This window comes from Peromyscus californicus, unplaced genomic scaffold, assembly GCF_007827085.1.
Source record: "Peromyscus californicus insignis strain IS unplaced genomic scaffold, ASM782708v3 Scaffold_11__1_contigs__length_118956290, whole genome shotgun sequence".
In the NCBI taxonomy this organism is placed as follows: domain Eukaryota; kingdom Metazoa; phylum Chordata; class Mammalia; order Rodentia; family Cricetidae; genus Peromyscus; species Peromyscus californicus.
In genome coordinates, this window is record NW_026294402.1 from 30,801,063 (window position 1) to 30,820,813 (window position 19,751).

Genomic DNA, 19,751 nt, shown 5'->3' on the forward strand with positions numbered 1-19,751 from the left:
CAGATGTCAGTTTTTATTAGCTATGATTGCACATATGGGAATTTCATTATATTAAAGTAGTCCTTTCATTTTAAGGGACATTGTAGAATGCTTCTGGAAAATAGAGTTTTACAGCATTGAAAATGCTTGCTCTTAAGGAGAATACACTATGTTCCGTGGAAAAGTGAGAGCAAAGCAGAAGGATGTCTAGGGGGGACTTAGCCAAATCTGGAGGATGCACAGACGTTCTTAAACTTACTCATTTTATTTATCTTGCTCATTGTCCACCTCTCCCATTAGAATGTAAGGTTTAAACTTGGGTCTGTGTTACTTACTTTTATTTTTGTAATGGAAACTGTCTAGCCTTGAGGATAGTATCTGCTGTATAATAAATATTCAAAAATGTTTGTTGCATGAATAAATTATATTATATTATATTTCTAAATTGTCTCTAAAAAGAACTCATTGGTTCTACCCCCATCCATCATATACATGGTGATTTGTCTCCATGTTCTTGCCAGTCCTGGAATTTATGGACTGTCTCTAGCCAAAAAACCAAAAACAAAAACCACAAGCAAGCCAGAAACAACCTTTCCCTCAGGTGGCATCTGTCGGAGCTGTTCATCTGCCTGCTGCCATTTTCTTGCTGTTTTCCTGCTGCATGGCAAAATTGGGAAGTCTTTATCCTTCGTTCTCCCACTGTTGGCTGCTCTCTGTGGTTCCCGTTAAGTTAGCCTTTCTCTGCTGACCCAATCTTGCCAACATCATCAGCGTCTGAGCTGCACCTTTTGGATGGCAGCTGGATTTGCTCTGCTTCTCACCTGGACTGAGATAGCTGAGACTAGAGAGAGCTTTCTCCTGGATTCCACCCCTTCATTGTGTCTTTCTTCACATTCCCATTGATCCTCTGTTCCATCTCTAAAGGTCCTTGGTGGGCGCGTCTTGTTCTCTAAGCGTATTTTCCACAGAAAAGCCTGAGATGACGCCGGCTTTCTTACCCTCTGAAATCTGCATTTCCAGCTCTGACTTCTCCCTGTGTCTCCAGACTCATTGAAGCAACTTTGGACCTCATGGTAGCAGCTGGATGTCCAGTAGACATCTTCACTGTTCCCCAGGCACACAGCAGTGCTGACTCTCCCCATCTTCACTTTGCAGCCCCCCCCCCCTCTGGATTTTTAGAGTCAACAGGCATGCTTTTCTCTTTCCCACCAACCCCGAGAGTTATCCTTGCCGTGTCTCTGCATCATTTCCTTGTGTTCTTTGGTTCTGCTGTAGACTGTGTCCTGAGTCCACTTGCATTTCATTGTCACAGCTCACACTCATGTTTGCCACCCATCATGCCCTCATCTGTCCCCCAAGGGCCCAGTGTTTCCTGATGGCTCTTCTTCCATTTTTAACCCACTCCAGCGTGTTCTCCATCAGCTCTGAGTAGTTCCTAGTAAAAAGCATCCTAGCCCCTTGGAAGAAGGAACAGAGCTTCTAACCCCAGTTTAGTGTCTAGATGCATGTGTGGGTTGAGAAGGTAGGGATCATGAAGAGCCTAGGATAAGGTGTTTAGTTTAAAGATGTTAGCGGTTCTCATGGTTTAGATTCTCTTTCTTTTTTAATGTTTTCTAGTGAGCTGAGGCCTGGGCTTTCTCCGGAAGTCTTCCCTGCCTACTTCTGTAATTGGACGCTATGCATCCAGACCTCGGACCCTTATGGACACTGCTGTATGTTCTTGTTATTCCTTGTTCTTCTGTGAGTTCAGGTAAGAGGAGCATGATGGGGCTTTGGCTGAAGCCTTTCCTCATCTCAATCTTTTTGCTTTATTCTTATGTGAAGGTGGATATATATGTATAGTAATGTGTATTCACTGTGTAGCATTTATTACCTATTAAAAATACTGTGGGGGGCCTGGCATAGCAGCACACCTTTAATCCCGGCACTTGGGAGGCAGAGGTAGGAGGATCTCTGAGTTTGAGACCGAGGTGGGCTTATGAATTTTTTATGAGCATTAAGAACTAACACATATAGAGATAAGAAACTGCCGTATAGACTCAGATGAAATGTATTTAATGTACTTTCTCTCTCTGCTTTTTCCCCCTTCCTCCTCCTTTCTTCTTTTGCACATGGGACTGTTCCCTTGCAGACTTGGCACCTTATTTTATTTCTGAGCCACACTCTGCTGTCCAGAAGCTTGGTAGACCTGTGGTCCTACATTGTTCTGCTAAACCCATTACTGCCCGCATCTCATGGCTGCATAACGGGAAACGATTGGACAGAAACACAGAACAGATTAAGATTCATCGGGGGACTCTGACCATCCTGTCTCTTGTCCCTTCCCTTTCTGGTTGCTACCAGTGCATTGCCAACAACAGCATTGGTGCCATTGTGAGCAGCCCTGCAACAGTGTCCGCTGCAGGTGAGATTAGTTTGAGTCTTGTTTCTGTTGTTTTCTTGAAATCTATGGGTTTTCTATTTGTCCCTGCAATTTTCATAGTGGGATAAAGTTGGGCACTGATATGATCCATGTAGGGGTCTGAGAGTACTTAACCTTGTCTTGACTTCAAATAGCTGTGGGAAGATGTTGGAACTTCTGTAGCCCAGCCTCATAGCTTAATCTCTAACAATAGTGTGGAAATTATTATTATTATTTTTAATTAGCACAGGACAGTTTTCTAGTGTGAATTCTGGGCAATATCCTTGTGAATCTTTTAAAGTCCTTAACATCAGTACAGACAAAAAAAGTTGGCTTTTGACACTCACTTATTTCATGCAGTCCTTTATCTTCCTTTCACATCTAATTGTTTTATTTCCCTTGATTACCAGGGGATTTTAATTTATGTAATTGAAACCAGGCTAAAGAAGCAGGGGGAAAAAAAAACTGGCTGTAAAGAAAGGAATGTGAAGAATTGAACTTATGGAAAATCTGGAATGCGTAGTTTTCCTTAGTAAGTTTGAGCCATCTGCCTTTCGAATGGCGATGGCTTCCAGTAATGGAAACCGGCTTTGTGAGGGCACCCCTATTTACAGAACAAATCTGGATGCCCCTGGAGTAGAGTTTGTCATAACTGAGAAGAGTAAATGTTTTTGTAGAGCTGTGACCCATGCACAGCTCCAGGACACACACTGGAGGGTTGATTTCCTGGAGGCAGGCAGCTGGCTTCCTTGGGTGGCGGGGATAATAAAGGGTCTGCTCAGTCCACGGTGAACTGTCTAAACTGAAAGGAATCAGTACCAAGCCGGTGTGTCTAGGCTCAGTGGGATACTGTATTTTATAATGTCCTAGGTTCATCCCAGAAACCGTTTTATTGCAGGGAAAGTGAGTTTTGATGAAGACTCCTCTGAATGGGGAAGAATTTATCTTGACAGAATGGGAGTAGTTATGCTTTGCAGTTCTCTTTGGTGTTTTGGGGCAGTCTGTTTTCCTTACAGTTCCCTGGAGGCAGTGACTGCGGAAACTGTGTGCCCTGACTTAGCTGCCAGCCCTCAAGCGCTCACCTCTGCCCCAGCGCCTTTTTCAGATGAAAGACTCTTATTGCTGGCTGGGGTGGTACACACCTGTAATCCTAGTAGTTGGGAGGCTGAGGCAGGAGGATCACAAGTTCAAGGCTAGCTTGAGCTGTATAATGTTGTATAATGAGACCTGTCAAAAGCAAACTTGGCTGGGCGTGTTGGTGCACGCTTTTAGTCCCAGGACTCGAGAGGCAGAGGCAGGTTGATCTCTGCATTTGAGGCTAGCCTGGTCTACAAAGCAGTTCCAGGACAGAGCTACACAGAAACCTTGTCTCAAAAAACAAACAAACAAATAAACAAAGCCACCCCCCCCCCAAAAAAAAAACCCCAAAAGATCCTGCTATTTCTGCTATCACTGGGACTGGGATCCGCTGCCACAAAAGGCCATTCTATATGATTCTAAGTTTTAAGTTTCCTTTAAATTGTTTTGCACTCATTTGTTTACTTTTTCATTTCAGCCCTTGGTGATTTTGATTCATCAACAATGCATGTTATTACTGCAGAAGAGAAAAACACGGGTTTCATTGGCTGTAGGGTACCAGAGAGCAACCCCAAAGCTGAGGTGCGCTATAAGATCCGGGGAAAGTGGCTGAACTACTCCACAGGTGAGTCTTGTTTGGGACCTGCTCTCAGAGGGCAGTGAAGTGGTTTCATTAGACAACTGACCCCAAGGGCTCGCTCCTCAACCACTTAGGGCATATTTAAACACCACTTCTTAGAGCAGCTGGCCTACATGGGCGTGTATAAGATGACCTGTCACTTTCTTCCCCTTCCTTTGGCAGACCGTATCACACCTGGAGTGTGCCGTATATATTTTTGTTTGTTAGGCACCCTTCATGTGCCACCTCATACTTTCGATTGGAATGTTAGGTGCATTAATGCAGGGACTTTGCTTCCTGCATCGCCAGGCCATGTGTGCCAGGCCGTGTGTGCCATGTGTGTGTGCCATGTCATGTGTGCCAGGCCGTGTGTGCCAGGCCGTGTGTGTCATGTGTGTGCCAGGCTGTGTGTGCCAGGCCATGTGTGCCAGGCCATGTGTGTCATGTGTGTGTGCCAGGCCATGTGTGCCAGGCTGTGTGTGCCAGGCCATGTGTGCCAGGCCGTGTGTGCCAGGCCATGTGTGCCAGGCCGTGTGCTCCAGGCCATGACTGGTGAAGAATAGCTACTCTGTGTGTATTTATTGAGAAACATGGTGAGCAGCCAGTGACTGAACACCGCAGTGGCTACAGGTCAAGATGTGTCCAGAAGGATCTGTGCTCATTTCATCTTGGTCCAAATGAAGTTCTTGTGTTTCACTCTGACCATCTGCTGAAGGTTTTGCTGTATGAGCACTGTTGGGTTGGGCTTTCCTTTCTCTTGTGTAATAAAGCTTCTTTGCTGCTGGTCTTATGTGTAAATCTCAACAGTCTCTGCTAGTTCCAGTTGGGTGGTGGGGGTCTGCACAGCCTGGAACTCTGTGGCTGAGGATGACCTTGGCCTTCTGGCCCTCCTTCCTCTACCTCCCTCATGCTGGGATTATAGACATGTGCCACTATGCCTGATTTTATGTGGTGGATGCTGGGGTTGAGCCCAGGGCTTTGTGCTAGGCAAGGATTCTATCAACTGAGCTGCATCTCCAGCCCCTGATTACATTCCTCTACCTTCCCCAGGAAACTACGTAATCCTTCCTTCAGGAAATCTTCAGATTTTGAATGTATCCTCGAAGGATAAGGGATCATACAAATGTGCTGCTTATAACCCTGTCACCAGTGAACTGAAAGTTGAACCCACTGGCCGGAAGCTCCTTGTGAGTCGTAAGTATTTGGGGAGGATGACAGCGGCTAGGGAAGGAAGGGTCCTCGAAAGTATGGCTCATGAAGCCTTGGTAAAGGAGAGGTCAGCATGCTTTTCATTCCTGTCTTTATTTTAACATTATTATTATTATTATTATTATTATTATTATTATTATTATTATTATACTATTTGCCTGCATGTACATCTGTGCACCATGTGCACACTGGTGTCGTTAGAGGCCAGAAGAGGGCATCTGGAAAAAGGGTTACAGATGGTTGTAAGCCTTAATGTGAGTGCTAGGAATAGAACCTGAGACCCCTGGGAAAGGAGCCCGAGCCCTTAACCACCGGGGCACCTCCCCGTGCATCAGTGTGTTATAGAGTAGTACTGTACTTGTTTTTATTTTACTTTTTAAAGATTTATTTATTTTATGTATATGAGAGTTTTGCCTGCATATATGTATATGCACCGTGTGTGTGTGCGCCTAGTGCCCGAGGAGTATATCAGATCCCCTGGCACTGGATTTATGGATGGTTGTGGGCTGCCATGTGGGTGTTGAGAATTGAACCCCGGTCTTCTGCAAAAGTAACAAGTGCTCTTAGCTGCTGAGCCATCTCTCTAGCCCCCATGAACATATTTTTTAAATGTATCAATTTTACAACAGTGATAAGCAAATTGGTGGTTAGCTGTGGAGTATGTGATCAAGTGATAATATGCTTTCTATCAGATATGATAAAAATCATGACTGATTTTGCTTTATGACTGATAAGCTGAGGCAGAACATAGTAAAGGTGTGGCTTTAGGCTCGAAATTCTATATTTCCAAAATGCCAATTCAGAAAAATCTCAAAAAAAAATCACAAAATATTTGTCTTTTGACTCTCAGAGAAAAATGGTGTTGCTATGCATAGGGCCTTGCCACATGAGGCAGAAATGGAGGCAGTTCCCCAGGGTGTTCCCAGATCAGCTAAGGGAGAGGGTGGGTTTCTAATAGTCCTTTCTAATACTGTTTCGTGTTCCCTTCCTTTTCCAGGCCCTTCCTCAGATGGCTTCCACATTCTTCACCCTGCTCTCTCTCAGGCGTTAGCTGTCCTTCCTCACAGCCCCGTTACCTTGGAGTGTGTGGTGAGTGGGGTCCCGGCCTCACAAGTGTATTGGCTGAAGGACGGGCAGGATGCTGTGTCAGGAAGCAACTGGAGAAGACTCTACTCTCATCTGGCCACATCTAGCATTGACCCAGCGGACTCCGGAAACTATTCCTGTGTGGTGGGCAACAAGTCTGGAGATGTAAAACATGTCACTTACATGGTTAATGTTTTGGGTAAGGTCTTACTTATTCAATATAGAGATTTCATTTCAAATCAGGTCATTTTCCTGGACTAATTGTTTGAAGGATATTTGTGAGCTAAAAATGAGACACAGAATATCGAGAAATAACCACACTGGTAGCCAGAACAGGGTTCATTTCTATAAAGAGATGAAGAATGGGATGCATCTCTGGGTGGCATAGAACATTTGATATAATGTGTTCTCGGGGCCTTATCCCGGCTACATGTCAAGTGGAGAGAGCTTGGTGTGTGTGTGTGTGCACTCATGTGTGCCTGTATGCACGTGTGAGCGTGTGGTCTTTCAGCAGTAACTAAGATGGGACTGACTAGAGATATCACCTCACAAAGACATCGCACTGTTCACTTTTTGCCTTTTTGTTGTGTTTGGCTGACACAATCCACCTACATTTCTGTAGAGAGTCTTCATTTCAGTCAGGAGCTGATATCGTTATCCTGTAGCACTGGAAAAATGTTTTCCTTCATCAAAACAGATTTTTGTGAAAACTAGAAAGAATAGGAAATGGTCTCATTAAATAAGACTTTTGTAAATTTTTATACATTTGATTTATACTCATAGCCTGATGTAGGTTAGCGACGCTGGGATTAATGTAAGTGAATGGCAAGTGAGCTCTAAAAATCACTGGTGGGCCCGGGTGTACAGTTCAGTGTTAAGAGTAACCTGCCGGGCGGTGGTGGCGCACGCCTTTAATCCCAGCACTCGGGAGGCAGAGCCAGGCGGATCTCTGTGAGTTCGAGGCCATCCTGGGCTGCAAGAGTGAGTTCCAGGAAAGGTGCAAAGCTACACAGAGAAACCCTGTCTCGAAAAACCAAAAAAAAAAAAAAAAAAAAAAGAGTAACCTAAGATATGCATGGCTCTGGGTTTGATTACCAGCACCAGAGCCTACCAAACAAAAAAATTCCCCCAACCCCAAACCCAGTGATACTCAGAATTGGATTAATATGTATAACCACTTATTTTTGGCAAATACTGAAAGTGTTGGTAAATGAGGTACTTTCAAGAGTAAGAAGCCGCTTCTTAAGCCAGGCATGCATGCTGGTACACACCTTTAATCTAGCTGTGGAGCCAGTGACCGTCAGATCTTTGTGAAACCAGCCTAGTCTCCATAGCAAGTGCCAGGACAGAGAGGGGCACTGTCTCAAAACAAAGCTTCGTGGAAACTAGAGTGTTTGCCTGTCACACACATAGCCTCAAAGTTGACTGTAAACAGAATTGGTTTATTTATGGATTTAGGCAGGGTGAGTTCAGTCCTTGCTTAGTGTTTCTCTCTCTCTTTCTCTCTCTCTCTCTTTTTTTTTTTTTTTTTTTTTTTAAGATTTATTTATTTATTATGTATACAACATGTCTGACTGCAGGCCAGAAGAGGGCACCAGATCTCATTACAGGTGGTTGTGAGCCACCATGTGGTTGCTGGGAATTGAACTCAGGACCTCTGGAAGAGTAGCCAGTGCTCTTAACCTCTGAGCCATCTCTCCAGCCCTCAGTGTTTTCTCTTTATGTGGTTAAGCACCTCTACCCTTCTCTGAAAGAACTTGAAAGCCTTGGCTTGCGGACCTTGGACAGGGTCATGGCCGGGCAGCTAATAGGATGCCACACACATCCTGGATAATGTGGGCTACAAAATGGTTGTGTTTGGTGAGGTCCCTGAGGCACCAGCTATGGTTCAGCTTGCTGATGTTCTTCGTTACCTTTTGGCTGTTTTTGAGGCCCACAGCCAGAGGCTAACCCAGAGCCATGGCTACTGTTCTTCAGTGGTGGCCACAACAGGCCCGTAAACAGAATTTAAAACAAACAGAATATTTGATGCATATAAGATTCTCATTTTGAATAAAACCTTTTTGTCTCCTGTTTAGTGTACAATAATCCAGAGAAACTATTACTTAATGTTGAATATTAAGAGAAGAACAGGGTAGAAATGTGTACGTGTGCATGTGCGTGTGTGTGTGTGTGTGTGTGTGTGTGTGTGTGTGTGTGTGTGTGTGTGTATTCATAGGTGTTGGGGTATAAAATGGGTGGGTCAATATAAAAAGAAAAGACTCTAACTTAGTAGCTGCACTAAGTTTATTTATTTCTGCTTGTGAAGGTTAAATATATTTCTCAGTGTTTCTTGATGACCACACAGATGGAAGAATGGATGTAAGAAAGAACACAGAGAGATTCACTACTCAGTGCTAGAGACAGGTTCTCCCTGACTTGTGAGATAGTTAAATGTGCCTGCTTTATTTTCAGAGCATGCTTCAATCTCTAAAGGGCTACAAGATCAGAAGGTGTCTCTGGGGGCCACCGTACATTTTACCTGTGACGTTCACGGGAACCCAGCCCCCAACCGGACCTGGTTTCATAATGCACAGCCTATTCACCCCTCCTCACGGCATCTAACGGAAGGAAGTGGACTGAAGATCACTGGGGTTACCATGGGAGACGCTGGGCTCTATCAGTGTGTAGCAGACAATGGGATTGGATTTATGCAGTCTACCGGAAGACTTCAGATTGAACAAGGTGTGCTTTTAGGTTATGTAATCACAAGAAATTTTACTTCATAGGTAGGCTTTTTCAGTAATTAGAAATGAAGTCATGTTTATTGAAAGAAAATAATCCTATCACCATATGAGAACTGTGTTTCCCGTGATCTTTGTAGTGACAGACTGGCATTGCTATGATGAAGCCACCTTATTTAATCAAGCTCATTTAAAAAATTGTTTTGGGACAGAGAGATAGCTTAGTGGTTAACAGCACTGGCTGATCTTCCAGAGGACCCAGACTCAATTCTCAGTTACAAATGGTTATGAGCTGTGATAACCATTCCAGGCTCAGGGGATCCAATGCCCTTTTCTGGGCTGTGTGGGCCTCAGGCACACAAGTGGTACACAGACAAACATGTAGACATAATACCCAAAAACATTAAAAAAAAAAATTGTTTCTGCCTGGCGGTGGTGGTGCATGCCTTTAATCCCAGCACTAGGGAGGCAGAGGCAAGTGAGTTCAAGGCCAGCCTGGTCTACAGAGTGAGTTTCAGGACAGCCAGGGTTACACAGAGAAACCCTGTCTCAACAAAACAACAAAAAAGTTGTTTCTAGGATGGAAATTTAGCTCAAATGGAATAGCATGTGTGATTTCCTGGGTTTCCATAGGCCCTAAGTAACAAACTGTTACAAAACATTCCTTTTCAGTAGTTGCTACATAGTTTATAAAGGTATATGTTAAAACCCGCAGTCTCTCTTGCCCTCCCCATCCATACCAGCATCTGTCAGCCAAGTCTTGTCTTTTGAACCAACTGGTTTTATTAGTTTCTTGAATAACCTTCCATGTGCATATGCAAGCAGTTATAAACAATAGGTGTGTGCATGTGTATACATGTATTTTTATTGCTTTTTAAAAACAAATAGTGACAGAATTCCTTCCTTTAAAATTTTTTACATAACCTGTAGTTTGAATTTATTCTCATATGGTACACCAAAGCACATTTTTATTCTTTAAGAAAAATGGCTGCTTACTATTGCATTTTTATAGTTGCAATAATTTGACTAGAATCTGATGATAGCTGTTTGAGATGTGATGAATGTCTCAAAATAATTGAATAACTGCATATGTGTATCTCTAAAAGAAATTCCTAGACGTGAACTTGCAGAAAAAAGCTATATATGTATTGGAAATTTTAATAGATATTATCAAATTTATCCTCATAATTATGAATTCATATGCTCATGAGCATTTAGGTTTCTTATTTCCTCACATTCTCACCAAGACAGAGTAGTAAGGTCAATGTGTGTATGTGTGCGTGTGTGCGTGTGTGTGTGTGTGTGTGTGTGTGTATGTGTGTGTGTGTGTGTGCGCACACGTGGGCTCATGGAGTCCAGAGATTGAAATTGGGTGTCTTCCTGAATTCTTTTATGTTTTGAACCTGAAACTCATTGACTGGGCTAAGCTGGCTGGCCAGTGACCGTTGGATCTGCCTCCCTGCCCATTTCCTGCACCGGCCTTGCAGATACTAAATACATACTTCCATAACCAGCTTTTATGTGGGCTGGGAACCCAAGGTCATGCTTGTGTGGCAAGCACTTTACCAACTAGGCCGTCTCCCCAACCCATATATATAAAAATATATAGCTTTTAGTTTGTACTTCTTTTGTTCTGGGTGAAGTTAGGTATCTTTTCATATGCATGTGAGACATGTAGGTTTACTTCTTTATATGTTGGCCATCTTTTGTCTATTTAAAAATTTAAGTTTGGGGTATTTTCCTTATTGATTTATAAGAGGGAAATTGTTTATGATGTGAGCTATAAACATTTCAATGTTCAGAGCATCAGTGTGAAACAGAACACCTCATTGACCTTGGCATGACAAATTGAAAAGTTAATAATAAAAAACACACATTTTAAAGAAAATTGTCATACATTTGGAAACATTAAGTTATACTTTGAAATCATAGTGGAAGTTTAAAATACTTTGAGCTGAATGGCCATAAAAATGCCAAAGATCAATGTCTTAGGGTTATGATTGTTGCACTGAAACACAGTGTCTTAGTTAGGGTTATAACTGTTGCATTAAAACACAATGACCAAAAGCTAGTTGGGGAGAAAAGGGTTTATTTCACTCATAGTTCCATATAACAGTTCAGTGATGGCAGGAACTCAAGCAGGGCAGGATCCTGGACATAGGAGCTGATGCAGAGGCCATGGAGGGATGCTGCTTACTGGCTTGCTCCCTATGGCTTGCTCAGCCCACCCTCTTATAGAACCCAGGACCACCAGCCCAGGGATGGCACCATCCCCAATGAGCTGGGCCCTCCCCACCAATCACTAATTAAGAAAATCCCTTACAGCTGGATATTTTGGAGGCATTTTCTCAATTGAGGTTCCCTCCTTTCAGCTAACTCTAGCTTGTGTCAAGTTGACATAAGACTAGCCAGCACAATCCATCATGTCCTGTGGGAAGATGGCCAACATGGAATTTCAGACTTTTATAGCCTCGTGTGCTTACCAAAGAAAACCAGTAAGGTTGAAAATTATAGAGTAAATCAGAGAACATTAGAGTAGGTTCAAAGAAAGCAGAAGATGAGAGAAACAAAGCCCAGAGCAGAAAGCACTTAAGAAAGGTAAAGCACAAGATTAGTAAGCATAGAAGTGGGTCCTTTGTAAAGTCTAATAAAGTGACCAATCATTTTCAAAATTGATTAAGTAAAAAAGTAGATATAAGTGGACAGTTATAAGGGGGAAGGAGGAAGTTGTAAATCTCACTATAGAGATTAAAAGTAATAAAGTAGTTGATAAGACAATAAATTAAAAATATAAACAGAGCTGTGGTGTTAGCCTCCTACCACTGTGACAGAATACTTGAGATGATCAATTTAAAGAGAAGGCGGCTTTATTTTAGCTCATAGCTGCAGACGTGTGTAGGTAGAGTTTTCCTGCCTGGCCCACAGTCAGGACAAATCTCTGATACCTGCCAGTCCCATAGCCATTCAGACCCAACCAAATAAACACAGAGACTTATATTGGTTACAAACTGTATGGCCGTGGCAGGCTTCTTGCTAACTGTTCTTACAGCTTAAATTAATCCATTTCTATTAATCTATACCTTGCCACATGGCTTGTGGCTTACCGGTACTTTACATCTTCCTTGTCCTGATGGCGGCTGGCAGTGTCTCTCTCACCCAGCTTCCTGTTCTCTCAATTCTCCTCTCTGTTAGTCCCGCCTATACTTCCTGCCTGGCCACTGACCAATCAGTGATTTATTCATTGACCAATCAGCAACACATTTGACATACAGACCATCCCACAGCAGATGTGGTCCCTTGGGCCTGTTGCTTTGGGCTCACGGCAGACAGCACAGTGAGTGCATCATGGCTAGAGTAAGTGCTAGACCTGCTTACCTCATGGCCGGGAAGCAGAGAGACAGAAAGGGGGCAGGTTCCCAGCCTTCCCTCAAAGGAACCCAGCAACCTAACTTCTTTTCAACTAGGCCCCATCTTGTTCAGATTTCATTGTCACTCAGGAGCATGGCCGGCTGGGTGACTCAGCTTTCAGCTCATGGGCTTTTGTGAAGGAACTCCAAATTCAAACTGTAAGATGGGTAAATTCTAAAGGAAAGTAGAACTTAGCAAGGCTCTGACTTAAAGTAAATAAAAGCCTGAGTAGTTCTCTAGCTATGACAGAAATCGAATTAGGAGTTAAATTTTTCCCACAAAGAAAACAACAGACCAGATGGTTTTGTAGAGTCTACCAAATTTGCAAGTAGTAGACCTTTCCAGATATTACCCAACTCTCCCAGAGAGAAGGGGAAATGGAAAGTCTCCAGTCAGTATACTCTTGAGTCCCAAATCACAGAAAGATGGGATAAGAAAGTGAGCTAAAAGCAGGTCTTATTTGTGAACATAGGTATAAGAATCATAAACAAAACACCAGCCAGCCGGGAATGTACAAAAACCATCTGTCTTGGTGAGGCAGCTATCTCAGAAGTCTACCATAAAATGTATTGTTCACCCTGTTTACTGTATAAAGGAGAAAGACCGTGATTATTTCATAAGGAGTAGGAAAAACTAGACAAAACTGTGTTCTGTAGACAGTCAGAAAAAAGGAACTAGAACTTGATAAAAGGCATCTAACAAGGACTTCGATGAAACATCTCTTACTAGGAAAATGGCAAAGGTACTCTCCTTAAAACTCACTCTAGGTATCCATGTATGAGAGAATCCAGCCAGTACAGAAAGATACAAAAGAAATTAGAAGGAAATAATCCAAATAGTTATTATTTATAACCAATATTGCCATTGTATGGTATCCAAAGTGCTTGCTAGCTCTTATTATTGTTTTCTTATTAAAATACTAATATTTAGCAAGAAGCTAGGTATAGACCTAGATGGGCACAACTCATTTGCCTTTCTGTATACCAACAACAAACAGAAAATACTATTTAAAAATCACTTTTTATATTAGTAACAAAGTTACATACAATGACTTTTAGGTCATGGGTAGCAAAATTTGGATTTATGCAGTTATCTCGTCTTCAAACTTTTTTATGCTATTGCAGTTGAAATCTTATCAGAATATTTTGAAGACTTTAGCTAGGCTTTAATGGCATCTGCCTATAACACTAGTACGTGGAAGGTAGAGGCAGGGAGATCAGGAGTTCAAGGTCATCCTTGACTGCATAAGGAATTTGAGTCCAGCCTGGCTTACATTAGAGCGTGTGTGTGTGTGTGTGTGTGTGTGTGTGTGTGTGCCCTTGAGAAAATGATTATAAAACATATAGTCAGAGGCCCAGGAGTAACTAGAGTACTCTAAAAGCATGAGGCACTGGCTATAAGCATAAAAAGCTAGTTCAATACTTTCAAAAGCATTGGCTCGCTACAGGAAAAAATAGACTCCTGGATATGACAGAGGATGACAAAAATATATTTACATGGAAGGACATGACTGAACTGGTACTGTACACCCCACAGGGAGGATATTTGTTTCAAGTTTTGACTTGAGATAATTAATCATCAAAATGAAAAAAAAGAAAGCAAAAATTGAATCTCTAACTCACATGGTACATAAAGGTAAATTCACAAGGGAAAGTTTTTGAGGAATATGTTGGAGTGTATTTGTATGATCTATGAGTCAAATGTTTTAGCAAGTCATGTAAAGCATTTATGAATGGCACATAAACCTGCCAGGAGATGTTCAGTTTCTTCAGTCCTCAGGGACATGCATGTTACGGCTAGTTAGAGCGTTTATACTCATTCACTTGGCAAAAATTCAGAAATCTGTGAAGACTGAGTGTCTTTAGTTTTATCAGACATGATAAATAGGTCTAGAGAAAAAGAAAAATGCTGAAAATAATGTCTTCTGTGTTGATCAATATATTTTATTGTGGCCTCACTTAAAAATCCCTTCAGGAAATACCAGAACTAGAAGGGAAGACTTGGTACCACTTTGATTTGGAAATAAAAATGGTGGTTCATGTGGATGAACTTAAAATCGGTTTTCTCTAATCAGATTTCACCAGAACTGTCCACTTTCTTGAAGGAATAGTATCTAGTCTTATACTTCTTTACCTTTTTCACATTAGGGTCTCAGGTTCTGGCTTCACTCACTTAGTCTGTATTTACTGCACTCAAGTAGGCACAGGATACCTACTGAAATCTTAGTAGATTTGTTTATGTATACTCCTTTCAGGAGGAACAGAGAACCTGTATAGGGAATTTGAGGAACCTACAATTATGAAAAATTACACTTTTTAAAAATTATACACTGCAAGCCGGGTGTGATGGCTCATTCCTTTAATCCCAGCATTCAGAAGGTAGAGACAGGTGGATCCTTAAGTTTGAGGCCAGCCTTGTCTACAGAGCAAGTTCTAGGATAGCCAGGGCTATACAGAGAAATCTGTCTTAAAACTGCCCCCCACCCCCCAAAAAAAAAATCACACATCCTGCATGGCTTGGTACTGGAAAGCTGACAGGGTGATAGGGAATGAAGGAAGGGCAGACAGACAGACAGAAAAGCTAGCATTGGATGGGCTGTGTTCACTCTGATAGAGGACCCCTAAAATGCAATAACCTAGAAACTCAGTGCTTTTGTTTCTATAGCACAGGAGGAGGGGTTAGCTAGTCTCAGTAGGGGGATTTGTAGGGAGCAGTCTCAGGTTGCAGTCACCCAGGACAAAGCTGCAGTTGTTTGTTTTTTAAACACATTGTCAACCAGAGGAAGACTTTGCCAGTTCCCTGACCTGACCCTCATCTGGGAAGGCTTTGCCGGTGCCTATGGGTTTGAGGCATTGAGGTTCTTGTCACTCAGGATTCCATCCTACCCTTACACATTTACTTGGGGCTTCCTCTGAGCCCCACAATTAAGTTGCTTTGTGTGTGTGTGTGTGTGTGTGTGTGTGTGTGTGTGTGTGTGTGTGTGTGTGTGTGTATACGTGCGTGGAGGTCAGAGGACAACTTGTGTCAAAGTTAGTTCTCTTCCAGCCATGGGCTCCAGGGATCGAACTCAGGTTGTCAGGTTTGGTGGCCAGCGCCTCTGCTGGCTCTGAAACATTCTACTTTTCGTTGTCAGTTTTACATGGTGAAAGTTGAGAAGGGAGCTAATCGGAGGGGATATATGCAGCATCATTTCTGCAATCGGATGAAATGACTTTGCAGGGCAGATGTTCTCATGTTCCTAGTTTTGACTCTGTGAATTGTGTTTCTCATAGACAGTAGACTGAAGCCTGTAATAGTCACAGCACCAGCAAATGTCGAGGTGATGGATGGAGACTTTGTGACCCTGTCTTGCAATGCCACCGGAGTGCCTGTCCCAGTCATTCATTGGTATGGCCGCCATGGATTGATAACCAGCCATCCATCTCAGGTCCTTAGGTCCAAATCCCGAAAGTCCCACCTGCTCCGACATGGGGACCTGGACCTGGAGCCTGTCTACTTCATCATGTCCCGAGCTGGCTCCAGCTCTCTGTCTATCCAGGCAGTTACTCAGGAACATGCTGGGAAATATACCTGTGAAGCCACAAACAAACATGGTACCACACAGTCAGAAGCTTTCCTCACAGTGGGTGAGTTGCTTTCAGCATTTTCCTCAGTAGAACACTACCCTTTTATAGTAGGGGAAGAGATGATTTGAAATGTTATCTTAATGAATGTATGTTTTCCCTGTGGCAATGAAATATAGGGTTGTGTTTGGGGGTATTTTGCTGTACAGGAACCAGGTGGGCCTCGGTCTCTGTTTCTTATTTAAGCCTTACTTGGGAATGAGCTCAAAATACAATCTGTCTTTGTGATTAATGGCTTTGGGGTTTGAAGGTACTGAAGAGGTTATTTCACATAGTTTTCAGAGGAGACCTGAGAAGCAAGACTCAAAGTCTGGAGGGTTGGCTTGTGTGTAGACTTGGGGTCCTATCGAATGCCCAGATGTGGCTATGAGGGTTATTTTCCTAGTGGAATGTATAATAGTGTTTATATGCTATTGATTTGTCATGATGATGACTTACCATATGATTTTTGAAGTACTCAAATTCTGACCTTACACCCGTGGGCATGTAGAGCAATGCTCCCCAGTTAAGTCGGTAGATGGCTGAGTTGGTTTGTTAAGGGGTCAAGTCAGCTGAGTGGATTGTTGCTATGTTCTTCTGAGACTCAGGATATCCAATACTGCTCTAGTAGGGGACACAGAGGTTCCTGTCCTAGGCACACTCCCTTTTTAGGGTTTCATGTGATCTTTTTCTGCCTGGATCCTCGGATGTCTTTTCTGGTCATAGAGCCCATGGGATCGAGGTCACATTTATCCTGGAGTTCACGCTCTTCTCTGCAGATAGCAGCTGTGGGGCTCCAAAGTCCCCGCTTTAATTAGTTCCCAGTCCAGGTTTTGATGGGTGTTCTGGCCTGGCCTGGCCTCCATAGATGTCCTGAAAGCAGAGGAGGAGCTTAGGGTGGTCTTGGCAGAGAAGTGCTGGTGCTAGAGTTTGGGTGTGTTCACATGTAAACAAGGAGTCTCTAGGTCTGGGTGAACCTGGCGGCCAGAAGAGAAGTGTGGAAAAGCTAGGGACTGCACTCTCTCTCACATGTGCTGTTCCATGGATGTTAGAGGTGGGACAGTGTGTGGCTATGACGTCTGTAGGCCAGCTGCTGAACTCTGCCTGCTTCCTGATATATGCCACTGATGTCCTCTTCATAGGATTCATATGCAAGTCTAAGAGGCCAGGAAAGCTGTTACAATGCTGTCTGGTAATAGGAATCATTCCATAAACATAACATATTTGGTTATGATTATTGCTATCTAATTACTGATAAATTACAGTTATTCATTGTGGTGATGTTTGTGGCAAGAAAAGGTAGTTATTGACTTTAATAATCTTAAGCATTTTCAAATCGAGGCAGTTGAATATTACACACACACACACATACACATATATAATGAATGTGCATGTGCACATATGTATATGCATTTGTATACACATATTCCACTAGGCAAAATAAGAGTGGCACAGCTTAGAATTATTAACTGCTAATAGGTCTACAGGAGCTGCCTGGCTAGAATGTGGCAGGCATGATTATTTTATGCAATATACAGCAGTATAAGGAGATATAGATGTTATGATTGTAGCTGCTGGAACTATATATTTTGTCTTTTTCACTTTAAATGTGAGAAATCTGAAACACTTAAAAATCACAACCTAACTTGCTTAGATTAGATCTTTCACAGTCTCCTTAGTTCTAGATCCTGTCTCGGTAAATGCCATTTTAATGAGTAGTAACCCTGTCAGCTACATCCTACCCACCTGGACTTTTCCATACTCCAGAGAATTATTAAGACCCGACTGAGGTTATTAAAGCTCAGACACTACATATTAACGCACTTCTTTGCATAGAAACCTGAGCCTCATTAATCTCTAGCACTAACGGACAGTTATTTGTTTATTGTGGAGAGGGAAAGCCGGATCTGAAATTGAGGTGATACCTCCCTCTCTCCTCTTTCTAGAGACCTGAGCTTTTTGAGGTCTTGGATATACACTATTACAGAGTGAGCTATATCTGTAAGTCCAATGGGGTCTGGCCTGGGTGTCCTGCAATGTGGTGTGGGAGTGAGTGGTCACCAAGGGGACACCTTGGTCAGGTGTGGCTGGGTTCCACGTTTCATTAGTTCCTGTGCAGACTCACTGAATTCATTAACATGTCTACATTTTTTCCTAAGAATAAAGCAGTCTACCTTTAAGCTGAGGGAGGGGGTTCATGCTTGTAGTCAGTAACTGGGAGACCGAGGCAGGAGTATTGCTACAAGTTCAAGGCTAGTCCAGACTATGGAGTGAGAACCTGTCTTAAAGGACCCAACCAAAGCAAGTCTGTCCAAAAACAAAACAAAAAAAGGAGCATAAAGTTAGGGGACTGAGGTGGGGGTGGTAGGGAGAATTGGAGGAAGGTAATTGTGGACAGGTAAGTACGAAATATAAATGTGTGAAATTTACAAAGAAGAAACATTATTTTTAAAATACAGAAATAGAATTCCGCCCACTTTGTAGAGTTGTTTTGAAGATATACTGAGATAATAACCATGAGCACTTTCAAGTATCTAGACAGTCCTTAACTTTACGATGATTTCATTTAAAAATTTTCAGTTTAAAACAGTGGTATGAAAGTGATACACTTTCAGTAGAAACAACACTTTGAGTTTTGGTCTTTTCCTGGACTCGCAGGAAGAGCTGTGGTACTCTGACCCTGGGCAGTAGCAGTGAGGTGTTCCTCCCAGTCAGCCATTCCAGATGAGGGGGACATAAATACTGTAGTGTGCGGTTGCCAAGTGATGGTGTCTGACGGGTTGGGAATATAAATATACCTTTTCAAGTTAATATTTTAAATTTATGATGAGTTTATTGAGATAAAATGAAAAGCGTCTGTATTGCTAATCTTCAAACAGTATCTAATATAACCTTTAATTACCCAAAGTATATCCTTTGCAATGGTAGAGGTTAGTTAGTTCCCCCCATTTGAGAAGTTTTGGCAGGCGGCACTGCACCCGGAGTAACAGAAATGGAATTGTGATGCCCTTGCCGTGGACAGGCTGCAGAAGAGCGTTTTTCCTAAACAACTATGTGAAGTGAGGCATGTGGTATGGAAACCCTTTTGTGGCCAGATACCACTTCCCAGTGGTCAGCTGCCTGGAGGATCCAGGAAACTACTAATGAAACAAGAGTCCTTCCCCACCGCCCAAGCCGCAGCTAATCCCCTCCAGTCAGAGCCCGTTGCTCTGCACTAGCAGGCACCACATCCACCCTGAATGTCCACTCGGTTCTGACTCACTAGGTAAACATGCTCCTTCCAGGAGCAATATTTTCAAGTTGTCTCAGTGAACTTAATTAGCTTTCTTCTGCAGTGTTTCACACTAGCTTCTTGTTTCCTTCGATGGAAGATGATTCGAGGACATTCTTTCTCTCTTATACTAACAGGGACCTGACCTTACACTGTTAGTCTGGGTCCTTTTGGTTCTTTGTTCATGTGTGGTTCTAAAATCACTCCCACCTTTTACCAGGAATCTGACTTCATTGTAGGGGTAACTATTTCCTCTGCTCACTTCCTTCTCCAAGGAGTGAAAAATAGGGGCTCTTTGGTTGCCAGTGTTGACAGCTCTGGAGAGCAGCTAAGCCGTCCACCCTTGGCCTTTATTGCCCTGACAGTCATTTGACTT

General features: G+C 42.8%; 1 protein-coding gene across 4 annotated transcripts in view; it reads left to right on the top strand.

Moving 5' to 3' along the window:
- Cdon (cell adhesion associated, oncogene regulated) overlaps positions 1 to 19,751 on the top strand; it is a 95,275-nt gene that overhangs the window by 30,405 nt on the left and 45,119 nt on the right. For all 4 annotated transcript variants that reach the window (XM_052756337.1, XM_052756345.1, XM_052756328.1 and 1 more), the window contains 7 exons: positions 1,597 to 1,729; positions 2,111 to 2,383; positions 3,936 to 4,082; positions 5,127 to 5,270; positions 6,283 to 6,570; positions 8,826 to 9,095; positions 15,775 to 16,128. In XM_052756337.1, the coding sequence (XP_052612297.1) occupies positions 1,657 to 1,729; positions 2,111 to 2,383; positions 3,936 to 4,082; positions 5,127 to 5,270; positions 6,283 to 6,570; positions 8,826 to 9,095; positions 15,775 to 16,128 (1,549 nt within the window). In that variant the 5' untranslated portion in view covers positions 1,597 to 1,656. The remainder of the gene's footprint in view (positions 1 to 1,596; positions 1,730 to 2,110; positions 2,384 to 3,935; positions 4,083 to 5,126; positions 5,271 to 6,282; positions 6,571 to 8,825; positions 9,096 to 15,774; positions 16,129 to 19,751) is intronic.